This window comes from Marmota monax, unplaced genomic scaffold, assembly GCF_021218885.2.
Source record: "Marmota monax isolate L192 unplaced genomic scaffold, Marmota_monax_Labrador192_F-V1.1 WCK01_AAM20220418_F8-fsc00195, whole genome shotgun sequence".
Classification (NCBI taxonomy): domain Eukaryota; kingdom Metazoa; phylum Chordata; class Mammalia; order Rodentia; family Sciuridae; genus Marmota; species Marmota monax.
In genome coordinates this window covers 1,003,209-1,017,994 of record NW_026691979.1, presented here as the reverse complement: position 1 = coordinate 1,017,994, position 14,786 = coordinate 1,003,209, and the positions used below count along the sequence as shown (strand labels likewise).

Genomic DNA, 14,786 nt, shown 5'->3' with positions numbered 1-14,786 from the left:
CACACGTCCACCTGGCCACACCGCCTTCCACGTTTTGCATACTCTTTACTGCTCATCTCCCCTGTGAACTCACAGGCAGCAGGTATGTGAAAACGTGTAGTTTAAAACAGACCTATCCTTTTTGGAGTGCGATTCCTTTGGTGGAAAAATGACCACATATATTGAAGTGCTAAGAATGTCTTTCCCTTTCGTCCAGATTTTGATGCCCCAGTGAACTCCGCCAGGATAAACAACGCGCTTTTCAACAAACCTGGCTTTGCTGCAGGGCTGGCATTGCTTACATGAGCTGAGTTATTTCTCTAAGGACCGTTTCCCTGAGGCTCCCAACCGTGTGTGTGTTACCGTCTTCTCTCCTGGTCCCCTCTGCAGAATCTCAGGGTCCATCTATTACTGGTGCCGGCAAAGTCCCCGGGTCTCTGAGTTTATCTATTCTAATGCATTCCTTTCCGTATCTTTCACTCTGGGCACCGAGCTCCATGCTGCAGGCTGTGAGCCCTGTGAGCCCCATGGTGCTGGCTCTGCTGCCCCACTTTGCTGTAGTGGAAGGTTTCTCCCCCAGGATTTCCAGGCAGTGTAGAATCTGGACTCTGAATTTCTATTTAATACACAGCTATGATTTAGAGAGGACTTCTGGATGTTAGGTGTGTGCTTGTGGTTCTGTTTTGATCATAGAACCTCAACTGGAGCATTGTTAGTGATGTGGTCTGCATTTGTTTTAATTTGTGAGGGTTCATTATTGGCCAATCATTTAATTGATTTCTACAAAGGAGGCTGGAGGGGAACGGGAACCCCGAGTGTGCTGTCGGGGACCTGAGGATCGTGCACACCTCTTCAGTCGAGTTGGCGGCTGTTCCTCGCGGCCCTTGCACTCTCTGCACTCGACCTGCTTGCTGTGGAAGCTGATGGCTTCTGAGCAGCAGGCTCTTGGTGGGGACCTGGGTGGCCATGCTACCAGAGCACACCTTCCTGCCTTCCCTGAGACCCTGCTGTGCCCAGGGAGTGGGTCTGGGGGCAGAAACACTTTCAGATCTCCCGCCAGGACTCTTCCTTTCTCTGCTTTCCAACTGAAGCTGGAGTTTTCACTTAGCTTCACCTGGTGGGGCTCCTCCCAGTAATGGAGGAACGCAGAGCCTCTGCTCAGGGTTAATGTGCTACTTCCCCTTATCTCATGTCCTGCTACTCCCTGTGCTTACAGGGCCCTGTCCACCAGTGTGCCGAGAAACAGGCCCCGCCTGCAGCTTGTGACGCCTCTGCCCACAGCCGACTGTGGGTAACCAGCACAGAGACAGCCAGCGTGGTGGACGAGGCAAGAGCCTGTTCTCTGCAAAGTCTTGCTCATGAACTCAGTCATGCCTCACAGCCAGCCGTGGTCTACACAGCTAGAGCAGTGTTCAGACAACATCAGCTGCAGCACCATTCCTGTGACCTGCGTGAACCTGCCACGTGTGCACATCCACTTAATTATAAAGGCTCGAAAACCACCCTCTGTTAACATTTTATAAACATAACATGTAAAATTATATGTTTGAGATGAATTATTAAGATAGATTTAAAATAAAAGTCCCGCTGTTGTATCCTTGCCCTTCACTGTTCCACCAGGGTGGCGCCCAGAGCCCCTGAACTCTTCTAACAGTTGAGGAAAGGAAGGAGGGCATCTTCCCAACTGCTGCAGAGCCACTTGCAGGCCACCACAGGGCCTAGCTGGAGTGTCTCCTGACGGTGGCAAGCCACCCAGCGGGTTGCTCAGGCTGGACAAGGGGTGGCCCTGGCTGGGCTCTGAGAGTTCAGTGTCCCCACAGCTGGACTCGGCTCTGACCCCTTGGAGGTGAGGACTTGGGAAGTTTCCCTAAAGCAGTGCAGGAGGAGAGCCGCTCTGGCTGGCCTATTTATTTCCTAGTTACATATTAAAAAGAAACAGGTTGACCTCAGACAACTGAGGGAATGACCCAAGAGGAAGAAAACCTTTCCAGCCACCATTAACACGTGCGTGCCCAGCAGTCTCCGTCTCCCTCTCCTGAGATGCTGACACGTGTCTGTGTCTTCAAAACCCTGTAAACACGAGTGCTCGTGCCCCTGGTCTTTCCCATGATAGCAACTCAGGATCTCTTTGGCCCGTAACCTTGGTTAATGATGCTCGACCCCTGGTCTAGGTACACGTCTCTATCCACTCGGCGGCTCCCTGCTGTTGGACATTTAGTTGTTTCCAACTTGTCACTGTTTAGAAAAGTTCTGCAAAAAGCACTCATCAGCAAACATTTTATCATACTATTTTATGATACTAATCCTAAAATATAAGCTATGGGCCAAAAGACCAGAAAGATGCCAAGACTCAATATGAATTCACGCCGTGAAGGTGCAGTTTAACCTCCTCAGTGCAGAGCCAAGAAATGCCAGCCTCCCCCACTTACCCACAGTTCACCTCTTTAACTCATTGAAAATCTGGGCAATGCTCGAGAGCAAAGGGGCATGCTACTTTTGTTTTTACTTGTGCATTTCTTAGGGATTCAGCAGAGATAATTTTAAGACAAGGTTCCTAAGCTCATTGTGTAAGACAGGGAGGATGGGTCAGGGGCCTGAGGCAAACGTTTTTAAATGATCAATAATGAAGGGCCATGAGGTCCTGCTCCTTATATTTCTTCCTCTGGTCTTATTACAGGTAAGTAGACCAGAAATATCAAGAAGAAAACTAGGTATTATTCATATGAGCTTTGATGAAGAAAGCAAATCATTAATTAAAACCACAGTGTTGTCATGGGTTGAATTGAGCCCCCAGTTCCTCATCAGTGTCCCACCCTCCCACCACACTCACTGATGGTGTGTGGGCACAGGAGCACGTAGGTGCCATTAGTGAAGGTAGACGAGGTGTCATGGGAGAGAGGACCCTCTCCCAATACAACAGGGGGCACAGACACAGTCAGATGCACACACAGGAGAGCTCCTCTCGAGCATGTGGCCAAGGTCACGTGATGTGCTGAGGCCAAGGAGCACCGGAGCTGGGGCTTCCTGGACACACCCTCCCTCCCACGCTCCAGAGGACGACCGCCCAGCCAGAGCCTGGTTCCAGGAAGTGAGGCTACACTTCCTGTGCTTCGATCCCTCCTGTGGTTCTTTGTTCTGGCATCTAGGAGACTGGAACCCGGCCTGTCTGAAGGGAGAGGCCAGGAGGGCTGAGGGCAGGCCCACCTTCACAGCGAGGGACGGTGGCACTCCAGACCACGTTCCCGTCCTGCAGGACGCAGGTGATGGACTCGGAGCCCTGCGTCTTGACAAAGCCATCGTCACAGTGGAAGGAAACGGAGCTCCCGAGCAGAAACCTGTCGCCAAAACGCCTGCCATTGACAGGGATGCCGGGGTCATGGCACTCATTCTGACCGAAGGCTGACGGAGGAAAGGGAGAAAGAAGCAGAACCAAGTGTCTGAATCCCAGTTACGTGTATTAAGAAACAAGGAAACAGAACCCATTTGTAAGGCAACTGCTTCCCCAGATTTCAGTTATACCACCCATAGATACGGAAATACACTGAATAAGTGGGATATCAGGATCTGTAAGCGAGAGCACGGATGGATGAGTAGACCTGACTATCATCTCTGCAGCACTTGGGTTGGAAGGACACTTCCTGTGCACTTCAAAGAGAGACCAGGGACACGGTGTGTGTGGGGGGGAGAACTGAGGCTCAGGGCACATCTGCTCCAGGTAGGGGTCAGCCCGAGGCCTAGCTTCCGCCCCTCGGCAGATGCCCTGATGCTGTAAGTGAGTGACTCTAACCCTATATCCCAGAGTTACTGTGGAACTACATCATTACCGGGAATTCTACACACCGTACCTAAGAGAAGCAGCCAGAGGCAAATTAGTGTTGCTCATATTTACTGTTTAGTTTTAGTCTTTCTAGAAAGCATTTAAGGAGTCGTCGTTCTTCTATAAGATTTGTTTTGCAGATGAGGGGCCTGAGCCAAAGAGAAATTAGCTATCTTGTCAACATCCACTACATATCTCCAAGGGCCGGTGTGCTGACCCTGGCTCCTGACCACCAACGCCGTGACCCTGGTTGTCACACTCTGTTGTTACAAGGAGGATGCATGGATGGGTGGAAGGAAGGAAGATGGAGGCTGGGAAAATTGGAAGGAGGGCCAGGATATGAGATCCAGCACCCTGTGATGGGGTGACTCAGAGACTAACCTAAATACCAGAACAGCGTTATGTCATTTTGCTACTCTTAGAGCCTTGATAATGATCACATAGCTTCAGAGGACCTTCAGTGTGTGTGATGAAAATGTGGCCAGGAGCTCACTTACTGGTGTACGTGATGTTGAACCCTCTGCTGGTGGTGGAGTGGTCCGACTGGAATTCCAGGCGCACTATGTGCCCACTGCTGGCCAGCTGAGCGGGCACCTCATTGCCAGAGAAAGTACCAAGGACAGTTATATCAGAAATCCCATCATCTTTGACTGCCAGAAAGTCAAACTGAGGCTCCACGTCAAAGTCATTGAAGATGAGGTGAATTCTGCTTCCCGGCTCGGATATAATCAGCCAAACGCAGTTCATGTTGTTGCCATATTCCTCTGGGTAATTTGGGGAAAGGATGATCCCGGATGATGCCGTGAAGTTGAAGAAACAAGAAACTGTGGAGACAGGAATATATTTTCAAACAGTGTTGCATGACCCAAGAACTGCCCCTTGGCCCACCTTGCAGGTGGCCACAATGGCCGGCTGCCGTAAGACCAGTCACCTGGAACACAGTGTTTCTCTTTCCACCTATCTCGTTACCTTACACAGCACAGCCAGGGACTCTGCCTAATTCTGCAGAGGCTTTAAAATAAACATGATCCCACTGAGTTGGTTAAAAATGTGTGCTAGATATTGTAATTTCTAGTTCAGACTTTCTGCCTCCAGAGGAACAGCATTAGTCGTTGGTGCCAGAGGAGCAATTGGGTCTGCTCTTCTGTGATAACTTTTTAGTTATTTATTTTCTTTTAAGGTGCATTTTTTTCCAGTTGTTTATCTAATTTTCTTGTTGGTTGTAGGCAAAGATTAACAATAAGTAATGAGAAAATCGAATTGTGCTGTCGTTGGGCAACATGGAACTCCTCTGGATACTTGAACGTGTGCTTCATACAAATCGTGAGCACCTGTTTCTGTTTGGGTGGCAGCAGCTGCCGTAAGGCCTTGCTTTTCTCCACATGACTCCACACCCACTTCCACCATTGCCATTTTCACTGTCAATTAAGCCTTCTAAGTGGCCGTGAGGCCTCTGCTGCAGCTTCGACGCTGCGCACACGGGAAGAGGGCGGTTGTCCGCTGAGGTCCAAACCTCCTGTAGCACCATGCTCCCAACAGCCACCCACTAGTGCCCAAGGCTGCACAACATACTACTGTGGTTTGGGTCTGAAATGTCCCAACAGGCTCAGGTGCTGAAGGTGTGGTCCCCAGCTGGCGGCACAGTGGAGGTGATGGACACTCTGGGAGGTGGGACCTCCTTTTGGAGGAGGTGGGTCTGGACATGACATGGAGGATTTATTTTGTCCCTGGGTCCCTCCTCTCTTCTCTCTCTCTGCCTCCTGGCTGTCATGAGGTGGATACCCTTCACCACCACCGCCTCCCACCACCACAATGTCAAACCTTGCCTCCACAGTAATGAAGCCAGCTAACCTTGGACTAAAACCTCTGAAACTGTCTTTCCTCCCTAAGTTGATTGTCTCAGGTGTTTTGTCACAGCCATGAAAAGTTGGCTACCACAATCATTGGATCATAGAGTCTCCATTGCTGCAACTCGGTCTGACTCAGCACCTAGCGGGGGCTCTCGAGGGCGACAGTGGTATGTTCGATCCCTTGGGGTAGAAAGTGCTCAGCTGCACTTCTTCTGGCAGCAGACCTGGTTTTAACAGGGACAGCGGAAAGCTGGTGTCTGGGAACGCCCCTTGGGCAGCTGCCTCCCCAGGGTCTCTCCTCCCGTGCTCTGCCCTGGGCCCTTGCAGGACAGGAACTCACACACGCAGCTGGGCTTGTTGCCTGACCACTGGTTGTTCTGCTGGCAGGTGATGACCCTCTCGCCCACCAGCTCGAAGGCCGCCTGGCATTCAAAGGTGAGCGTGTCTCCGTGCAGAAAGCTGCTGCCCACCCGCTTCCCGTAGGCGGGGATGCCAGGGTCGCCACAGCCGCCCTTTTCAATTTCTGAAAGTGGGAGAAACAAACAGACCATTAACATTATACAACAAACACTGTTAACTCCCAAGTTCAGCCTTCTTTTTGCTCATCTAAACTTCATTTTCATAAATGATTCCGGAAAGATACGCAATTCATCCAACAATCGCAGAACATGAAGAAGTTGCGAGTTGCCTGGGAGAGGAAGGTAGGAAAGTGACTGTCCTATAAGACACCCAGGCCACACAGATGTGCTGACATTAATAGGTGCGTCTTGGGGGCACCTCCAGCCTCCGTCTGCAATCTGTGCACTAGAACGTGACCGCTCATGTGGGCCTCATCCGCAGGCTTTTCACTATTAACACTGCAAACACGAGTGCTCTTTCCTTCCCGAATATTCAGATCAATGTGATCTATTTGACACTGTTTTCCTGAAACGGACGTCAGAATTCATTTGTGAAGCAGGAAGAATATATCTATGGTCTTCAGATAACAAAGTGCACAGAATGAAACCGCTTTTCATCAACACACAGCTGCCATGGAACATGGACCACATTTCACACCCTGGCCAAGACCTCGGACATGCTGGCCAAGATGTGCGCCTTACTCAATCCCTCCACAGTGCTTTTGAAAGCCAGCTGCATGTTAGGTCCTCTGCTAGGTGACGGGGTGGTGGGTGAGCAGGATGGCCCTTGCTCTCACAAGGGACATCAAGAATTAAACAGAGCATGCGGTGCTGACCAGGTTCCCTCCTGAAGGAGCCCAGAGGGCTGGGCAGGGAGAGGCAAGGCCCCCTGGAGGGGCTGCCTGGGCTGCTCCCTGCCTATGCTAAGTGATGTGGGCCAGGGTGGCAGGTAGGCCACCCCGTGGGGAGGTTAGAGCAGAGGCAGGACAGGACTGAGTCCCCCCCAGAGCCAGCATGTCCCCAGGAGAGCCATACTCCAGGAGAACGCCATCAGGGTCTCTGTTTTAATGCTTTTTTAGGTGTTTAGATCTATTTACTTATTTATCCATCACCTCATTCATTCATTCATATGAGCATTTGTTTGATTATCTATTGATTTTTCTCAGATTCAGCAAATTCAAATTTCTGTTTTATTAGCAATGGCCACGGTTTGTCCTTGGAGACACAGGATGAACTGAGACCCACAACGTAATGGTGTTGAGAGGTGATGGGACACTTAAGAGCTGGAGAGGGAGTTGCGTGGGACTGGTGTGGTCATGGCCAGACTGGACCAGAGACCCTGTGAGTGGCTGTCTGTGTCAAGGCCTCCCTCGGTGGTGTCACATATGACGCGCCCACCGGCCCCTCCCTTCTGCTGGGTCACACTGCTGCCGTGGCTGTCTCCCCCAAACCTCGGGCCTTTTTATTGTTGTTGTTTTTTATCTCTGATGCCCAGCCCACAATTTCTTCTTCTTCTTCTTTTGGTACCAGGCACTGAACTCGTGGTCACTCGACCACTGAGCCCCATCCCCAGCCCTGTTTCATATTTTATTTAGAGACAGGGTCTCACTGAGTTGCTTAGTGCCTCACTGTTGCTGAGGCTGACTTGGATCTTCCTTTCTCAGCCTCCCAAGCCGCTGGGATTACAGGCATGTGCCACTGCGCCCAGCCACAACTTCTAATAATGAAATAAACTGTGGCAGTTTTTGCTGACAACATTTACTCTCTTAAGTCCAGGAACTCCAAAGAGCTTTCAGAAATAACAGGCTGTGTTTGACAACCATGCGGCTGCAGGGGAGGGTCTCTCTGCGTCTCCTGCTGATCTTGCATTTAGCTACTTGCCACCAAAGGTGCCAAGCTCCTCACCCTGAAGCTGGCACAGACCCGCATCTGCCAGCACACCCAGGCCAGCCACTGCCACATGGTACGGGGTGAGGTTCCACGTAGCTTTTGCCTTCAGTCACACATGAGTGAGAGGATCCCATGTCTGTGCCCGTGAGGCTTCATTTGGGAGGGGTTGTTGGGACAGCTTTCATTTTTTACCTCCTTATACACAAAATGCTACTATTGTCCCAAACAATGATGACAAAATTTCCCCTGAGGGTGGTATTGCCCTCAGGTTAGAATCCCTGCCACCACTTCAGGTTTTTTTTTTGTTTGTTTGTTTTTTTTGTACTAGGGATTAAATCCATGGTGCTCTACCATACAGCTACATCTCCAGACCTGTTCTGTTTCATTTTGAGAGAGGGTCTCATATATTGCCCTTGGTGGCCTGGAAATTGGGATCCTTTTGAGTAGCTGGAATTACACGATAAATTTTATGAAACATTTATTTTTGAATATTTTAAAAGTACTTTTATTAGAATGACATGTGCTTTAACATTCACCTCTAATAAATTTTATTTTTATTTGATATTTTATTCTATGCCTGCAAATGCTTATATAATACAGGAATAAATTCCCTATTCTCTTCCTGTTTCTGAGCATCTTGTTACACTGGCACAGTTTAGGACACACGTAGATGGTGGCTTGAAGTCGAGTTTGCAAGGGCAATTCCTGTACCCTCACGTGGTCTTTCTGGAGGGAATCAATGTTCCCAGAATGGAACAGGTCACTTGGAATGAGTGCTAGGAGACACAGAGGGCCCAGGCCACTGGGTCACCACGGGGAATTCATGAGGCACAGCTCTGAGAAACGCTGTTAAAATATTAAGATACCTATAAGAAATTGCAGAAGACTTGACAAATCTAGATCCTTGAAACAGAATTCCATTTAAATCAGCCCACACTTTTGACCTGCTCCTGTTGATACCACAAGGCTAAGGAAGAGTCACTCTGAACATCCACATTGCTCCTGTCCAGCCCAGGATGCTTGACCTGCAGGAGCCAGTGCCTTCAGAGACAGCAGTCACACACACACTCAGCAGGGTTCAGCTTCCATGAGCAACCCACCAGGGCAGCCCCCAGAGCAGGCACCCAACCTCAGGGACCAGCCAGGCAATCTGCAGAGGTCAGCGGCTGCTTGGACTCCTGCTCATTAATGAAGTGCTCAGGACTTATTCTTCTTGTTTTCAATTTCTATTTCCATCCCCTTAACCAACACCAGCATCACTGGGCCCCTGAATTCACAGGAAACAATTCAAAAAGAAATGAAAGGCCCTGCTGTCGACTGGCCGGTCAGGGCAGTCAGATAGGTGAGCCAGGCCACGGAGCACTGCAGGCACAGAATGAAACACCTGAGAATTTTCAAGATCCCATGAATTGTGTTTCTTTTTCCTGTTGGCTGAGACAGTGGCAGTGAGAGATCCATGGTGCATTTTAAAACAAGGCGGTGCGCTCATCTCAGCAAGTTCAACAGGCTCCTCCCGCCGGCTCCGCAGGGCCGAGTCAGTGGGCTCCTACCTCGCCCGCACCCCAGGATCACCCAGGCTCCCCCAGCCCATCAGTGGTCAGGGTCTACCTGTGCAGTGCCCCCCAAACCAGCCACCAGGCCACACTTGGAAGAATGTGACTGGGAAGAGGAAGGAGAGGGCTGCCAGCCTAGGGGGACCAACTGGGGAGCCGATGGGGAAGAGGAGTGGAGCAGGTCCATGCTGACCAGGGCAGCCTGAAGGGGCCCTTCCTCCTGGGCCACCAGAGACAGGCACATGAGGCTTTTGTGGCCTCCGTGATGGCAAGGAGAAGAATTTACCCCATTTCCCCAAGAAACCCATCTTCACCCAGACTATTTACACACCGGGGCAGGAATCTTTGTGGAGAGAAACTTCTTAAGAAAGAGAAACAATAACAACAATAAGAACTGAGACTGTTGGCTGACCTCTGGTAGCAAATGTGAAACGCATGATGAGTGCAGTAACAGAGGAGGCCTCAGTGATTTCCAATTACTGTGCCTAATTTGGACTAAAGCAAAGATTTATGTGTAAACGGAGACACCAAAGTGAATTTATTATACATTCCTACTCAAAAATAATCACGTAGGAATGATTAGATTTTTCAAAGTGTGCAATAAATACACCAATAAATTATACTAGTACAAAACAGCTAAGTAATCTCATAAGCTAAGCAATTCCATTTTTTATAGGTCACAGTAAACATGTCACTAAAAATCCTCAATTTTATTTCCTATAGGTATCAGAATTGCATTTGGCTGCTAGTCAAACGGCACAAAGGCCTATGAACAAATAAGAGCGTGGGTTTCCCTTGCAGAACCGGGAGCTGAGGGAGAGCCCAGGACACAGGGGGGCCAGCCAGGAGCCCAGCCGGCTCACTCCCCATCCTGTGGTCCCTGCTGTGCTGGCCAGTGAGGGAGGGCTGCAGTCTCCTGCCACAGAGGACCCACTGGGCTCAGGGTGGGAAGAAGTCCCACAGTCCAGGTCTCTCACAGGCAGGTGAGCAGGTTTTAAATGCATCTTAAATTATTCAATTTCTTGGATATTTATTTTGCTGGAATGCCCTTTTTAGCTGTATTCTTTTGGGATTGTCTTAGGTTGACAGTAAAATGGAGCAGAGAGCAGAGCTCAATTCCCTGACCTGTCAGTGTCTTTGTAACATTGGATGAGCCAGGCACACGGACACACCACGGTCACCCAGAGCCCACAGTTCACGTTAGGTGGCTCCTGGAGGTGGACATTCTGCAAGTTTGGACAGACGTACAATGATTTATATCAACCACGGCAGCATCATGCAGAGGAGCTCTGCGGCCCTCCAAAGCCCCTCTGCTCTGCCTACTCGTCCCTGCCGCCCTCCACCCTGGCACCCGCTCATCTCTGGCTCCACAGCTCCGCCTTTTCCAGAGTGTCCTGGGTGAGTGGCCTTTTGGGATTGGCTTCTTTCATTTGCAATATGCACCTAAGTTTCCTCTGTGTCTTTCGTGGCTGGAGAGAGCATTTTATTTTAGTGCTGACTAAGTCCCACAGTTGGACAGACTAGAGTCGACTTATCCATCGCCTATTGCCTTCACATCTTGGTGGCCTCCAGATTTTGGCAGTTATGAATAAAGCTGCTGTTCCAGTTGACTTTTCCACCACTGCGACCAGGAGATCAGAAAAGAACAATTTTAGAAAAGGAAAAGTTTATTTGGCTTGTGGTTTCAGAGGCTCAGTTCATAGACAGGTGGCTCCGATGCTCTGGGCCCAAGGTGTGGAAGAACATCATGGTGGGAGGACATTGCAGTCAGGAAGTGGACAGAGCTCTGCTCACCAGGGTCAAAATACAGACCCCAAAGGCCCGGCCCCAGGGACCCACCTCCTCCACCACACCCAGCCTGCCCAAGGTGACCACCCAGTTCATCCCTGTCAGAGGGTTAACGTTCTCAGTGGGTCACCCTCACATCTAGCATTTTACTCTGAGTGTCCTTGCACTGTCACACGCAGCTTTTGAGGGACACCTCAGATCCACACTAACAGCTGTGTAAACGGCCTCAGGTAGGTTCCTGTGCAGACCTAAGTTTTCTGCCCTCTTGGGGAGACAACAAGAAGTGTGACTGCAGGAGGGATGGAAAGTTGCCTTAGAACTTCCCGAGCACAGATGGGGGCAGTGTTGTCTGACAGGAGAGTCGCATGATGTGGATCCGACATTCTGTCCTCAGTCAGTCGGGGCTGTCCTGCTACCCTAAAAGTCCTCTGTGTCCATTGGATCCCCCCCCCCTGCAGCCCTTGGTAACCACTGACTGTCTCCCTACCTTCCTAGTTACACCTTTCCCAGAATCTCACGGTTGGGATCATAAAGGCCTTGGCCTTCAAACAGGACCCTTCTGCTTAGAAATATGCATCTATGCTTCTTCTCCAAGCTGTGTGTGTTTTCTTTGCTTTAGTTTCATAACCTTGAGTGAGGGATGCAGATCAGTGGTAGAGCAAGTGCCTAGTGTGGGGAAGGCCTTGGGCTGGATCCCCAACATCGCAAAACAAATAAAGAAAGAAAAGAAAAGAAAAAAGAAAACATCACCCTTCCAGAGGCTCCTCCAGTGGCCTCCGTTGAGATAACTTTGCCTACAAAGGCTTTTCCTGGTCCTTCCTGCCCTTGAGGATCCTGGAAAGGCAGTATCGGAGCTCTGCGGAGACCAGGGGCAAACATGGAGGGTGACAGTATCTCTATTTTTTTGAATGTTATCTAAATGGCCATTTCTTCTGGGATTGTCTTAGGGTCACAGTAAAATTGAGCAGAGAGCAGAGCTCCCATATCTACCCTGACCTGTCAGTGTCTACTACACTAGAGTCACTGTGAATATAGCTTGTCTCTCTATATAGACACCGTGTCTGCCCCCAAATGTAACAGAAACTAAAACTGGAATTCAATTCCCACCAAAAACACCATTTCAATGAAAATAAACGAATCTTCCCCAAACACAGAACCACCCTGATGCCCTTGGCATTGATTTTCAGTACAGTGCTTAGATATTTTACTCTATTCTCAGTTTTTGGGAAATAAAATGGAATTTTAAAAAAAATTCTTCTCAGAATGAGTTGGGAATTAACTAATTATGAATAAAGGGAAATGCTATTTTAGACAAAACATATCACAAGAACTAGGGCAAATCTGACATAGGTAGATGAAATATCAACTTAGCAAACAAACTAGGGACTGTCACCACAGAACGTGGTTACTTCATTATACTTTATTAACTCTACCATAAAACTGGACTAGTCCCAAGACCCCCCATGGTGGGCTCAGGGACAGTATCCGGGTTCTATTTAACTTGTTAACTTTGAGGGATTTTATTTTCACAGTTTGAGGGCACTTGTGGGTGTCAGGACAGAGAAGAGAAGGAGATGCACATTGCAGAAAGAAAAACAATTTAATTTTAGAAACTGGAGAAGAGTTTGAATACATGACCACCTGCCATCTTTCCCCACGGAGATATCAGCTGTGTCTAAGTGGGTTTCCATGTTGGTCAGCCCGGCTCGGTGCCATCACCCCTGGAGACACACTCGAGTCCCGACCAGCACGGGGGCAGTGTCCCTCAGCCTCTGGAGCCAGGCAGCTGGACACACAGAACCCCTGGCACCTCCCGAGGACAGGCACCTGTGAGTCTGGTTCCCCAGGAGAGATGGCGTGCTTGCTTTTGGGTATAAAGCAGGTATTGTTTGCTTACTAAGCTGTAGACTTCCTGTTTACTCTTACATGTTGGTTTCTGTTGACTTTATTAAGTATTATGTGTTTACTCTGATAGGTTTTCACGTTTGCTTCCTCTACTAAATGTGTTCATAAGCACCATCCACCAGTACACTAAAGGAAAGCATGTGTGGTGTCTGCTAAGATAAACATCCTGAGCTTATTCTGTTAAGAGTATTTTGTGATTGAAATAAGCATTTAGTCATGCAACTCAAACATTTTTCTAGGCTAAGTTCTTCAACTATGCTCCACAATCAGGCCCAACATTTGGGCACCAGATGCCCCAAATTACTTCTGGAAAAGAGCCTGGCTCTGCCCTCGGGGCTTCATCAGGTCACCTCTGCAGGGCTGTCACCTACATGGGTTCATTTAGACCCTCCTTTATAAAGCATCATTCTGTCCTAGCGCATGCTCTGCCCTGAATCGACAGGACAGGGTATCTATACACCAAGTGCTTCTTTGGGAACACAGCTCTCAGCTGCTAGTACATAATCATTAACACTTGACCCCCTGAACTCTGGCCACGAGTGCTCTGATGTCAGAGACCTAAGATGTGACAGTATGTGAAACAGGACCGTGAATGCTGATTCAGTTAAAATGAAGCCTCCTGTGTGGGCCCTGGCCCAATCTGACGGTGTCCTTCCAGGAAGAGAAAGGGCCATTGGGCCCACCTGCAAACAGAGGAAAGACCCACGGGACACGGTGGGACAGTGGCATGTCTAGGCCTGGGGGACCCAGGAGATGCTCACCCTGCTGACACCTAGCTCTTGAGACCTGAGAATGTGTAAGGCACGCAGAACGAGACCCTAGGTGTGGCAGCCCAGCAAACTACTACGTGGGACGGAGCAGAAGGTAAAACTTACAGGTGCTGGCAGGTCTCCTGTGTGCAGCGAGCCAGCCTCCCTCCAACCACGAGTCCTGAATCAGGACAAGGCCATCCCTTCATGTGACCCGACCCCCACATGCTGTCCAACCAACCACTTCAGAATGGTCACTGGCATGTGGTACAGTATTTAAAAGGAAGAGTCAATGGATAAATGTGTCCTAAAAGTCCCATTGAGAATATTACTTGCATTTCAGTGAAATATTATTTTTGAGACTCTCAGAGGGAAACAGCTTTCTCTGGTGTCAGCAGTATGTCATTCTGGGAAACTGGTTCATCTTTACTCTGCCCACATTGTGACCACGGTGACTAACTGCATCCGTCAAGGTGACTGGGCTAAGGCTGATCGTCCAATCCACAGGGGACCAGAATAGAGTAAATGAGAGGAGGAAGGTGTGATTCCCTCCTTCTCCTTGACCAAGGACGTCTGCCTTCTCCAGAGCTTGGATGCTGGTGCTACTGATTTTCAGGCCTTGGGCTTAGTTAATTAAGCCACCAGCTTTTCTGGGTCTCTATTTTGTAGAGAGCAGGGTACAGGACTTGGCAGCCTCCACTCTTCCTGAGCTGTCCCCAGAGCATTGTGGCCTCACCACATGTTACAGCTTAGATGTGGTGTCCCCCAAAAGCTCAGGTGTGAGACAATGCAAGATGGTTCAGAGGACAAATGATGGGGTTGTGAGAGTCTTAACCCAATCAGTGGATTAATCCCAT

General features: G+C 49.4%; 1 protein-coding gene across 2 annotated transcripts in view; it reads right to left on the bottom strand.

The window, feature by feature from the left end:
- The window catches only part of Csmd1 (CUB and Sushi multiple domains 1), a 1,167,250-nt gene that overhangs the window by 327,868 nt on the left and 824,596 nt on the right, over window positions 1-14,786 (bottom strand). For both annotated transcript variants that reach the window (XM_058580132.1, XM_058580135.1), the window contains exons 11-13: window positions 5,987-6,169; window positions 4,294-4,620; window positions 3,184-3,378 (exon numbers count right to left, since the gene is read on the bottom strand). In XM_058580132.1, coding sequence (XP_058436115.1) covers window positions 3,184-3,378; window positions 4,294-4,620; window positions 5,987-6,169 — 705 coding nt within the window. The remainder of the gene's footprint in view (window positions 1-3,183; window positions 3,379-4,293; window positions 4,621-5,986; window positions 6,170-14,786) is intronic.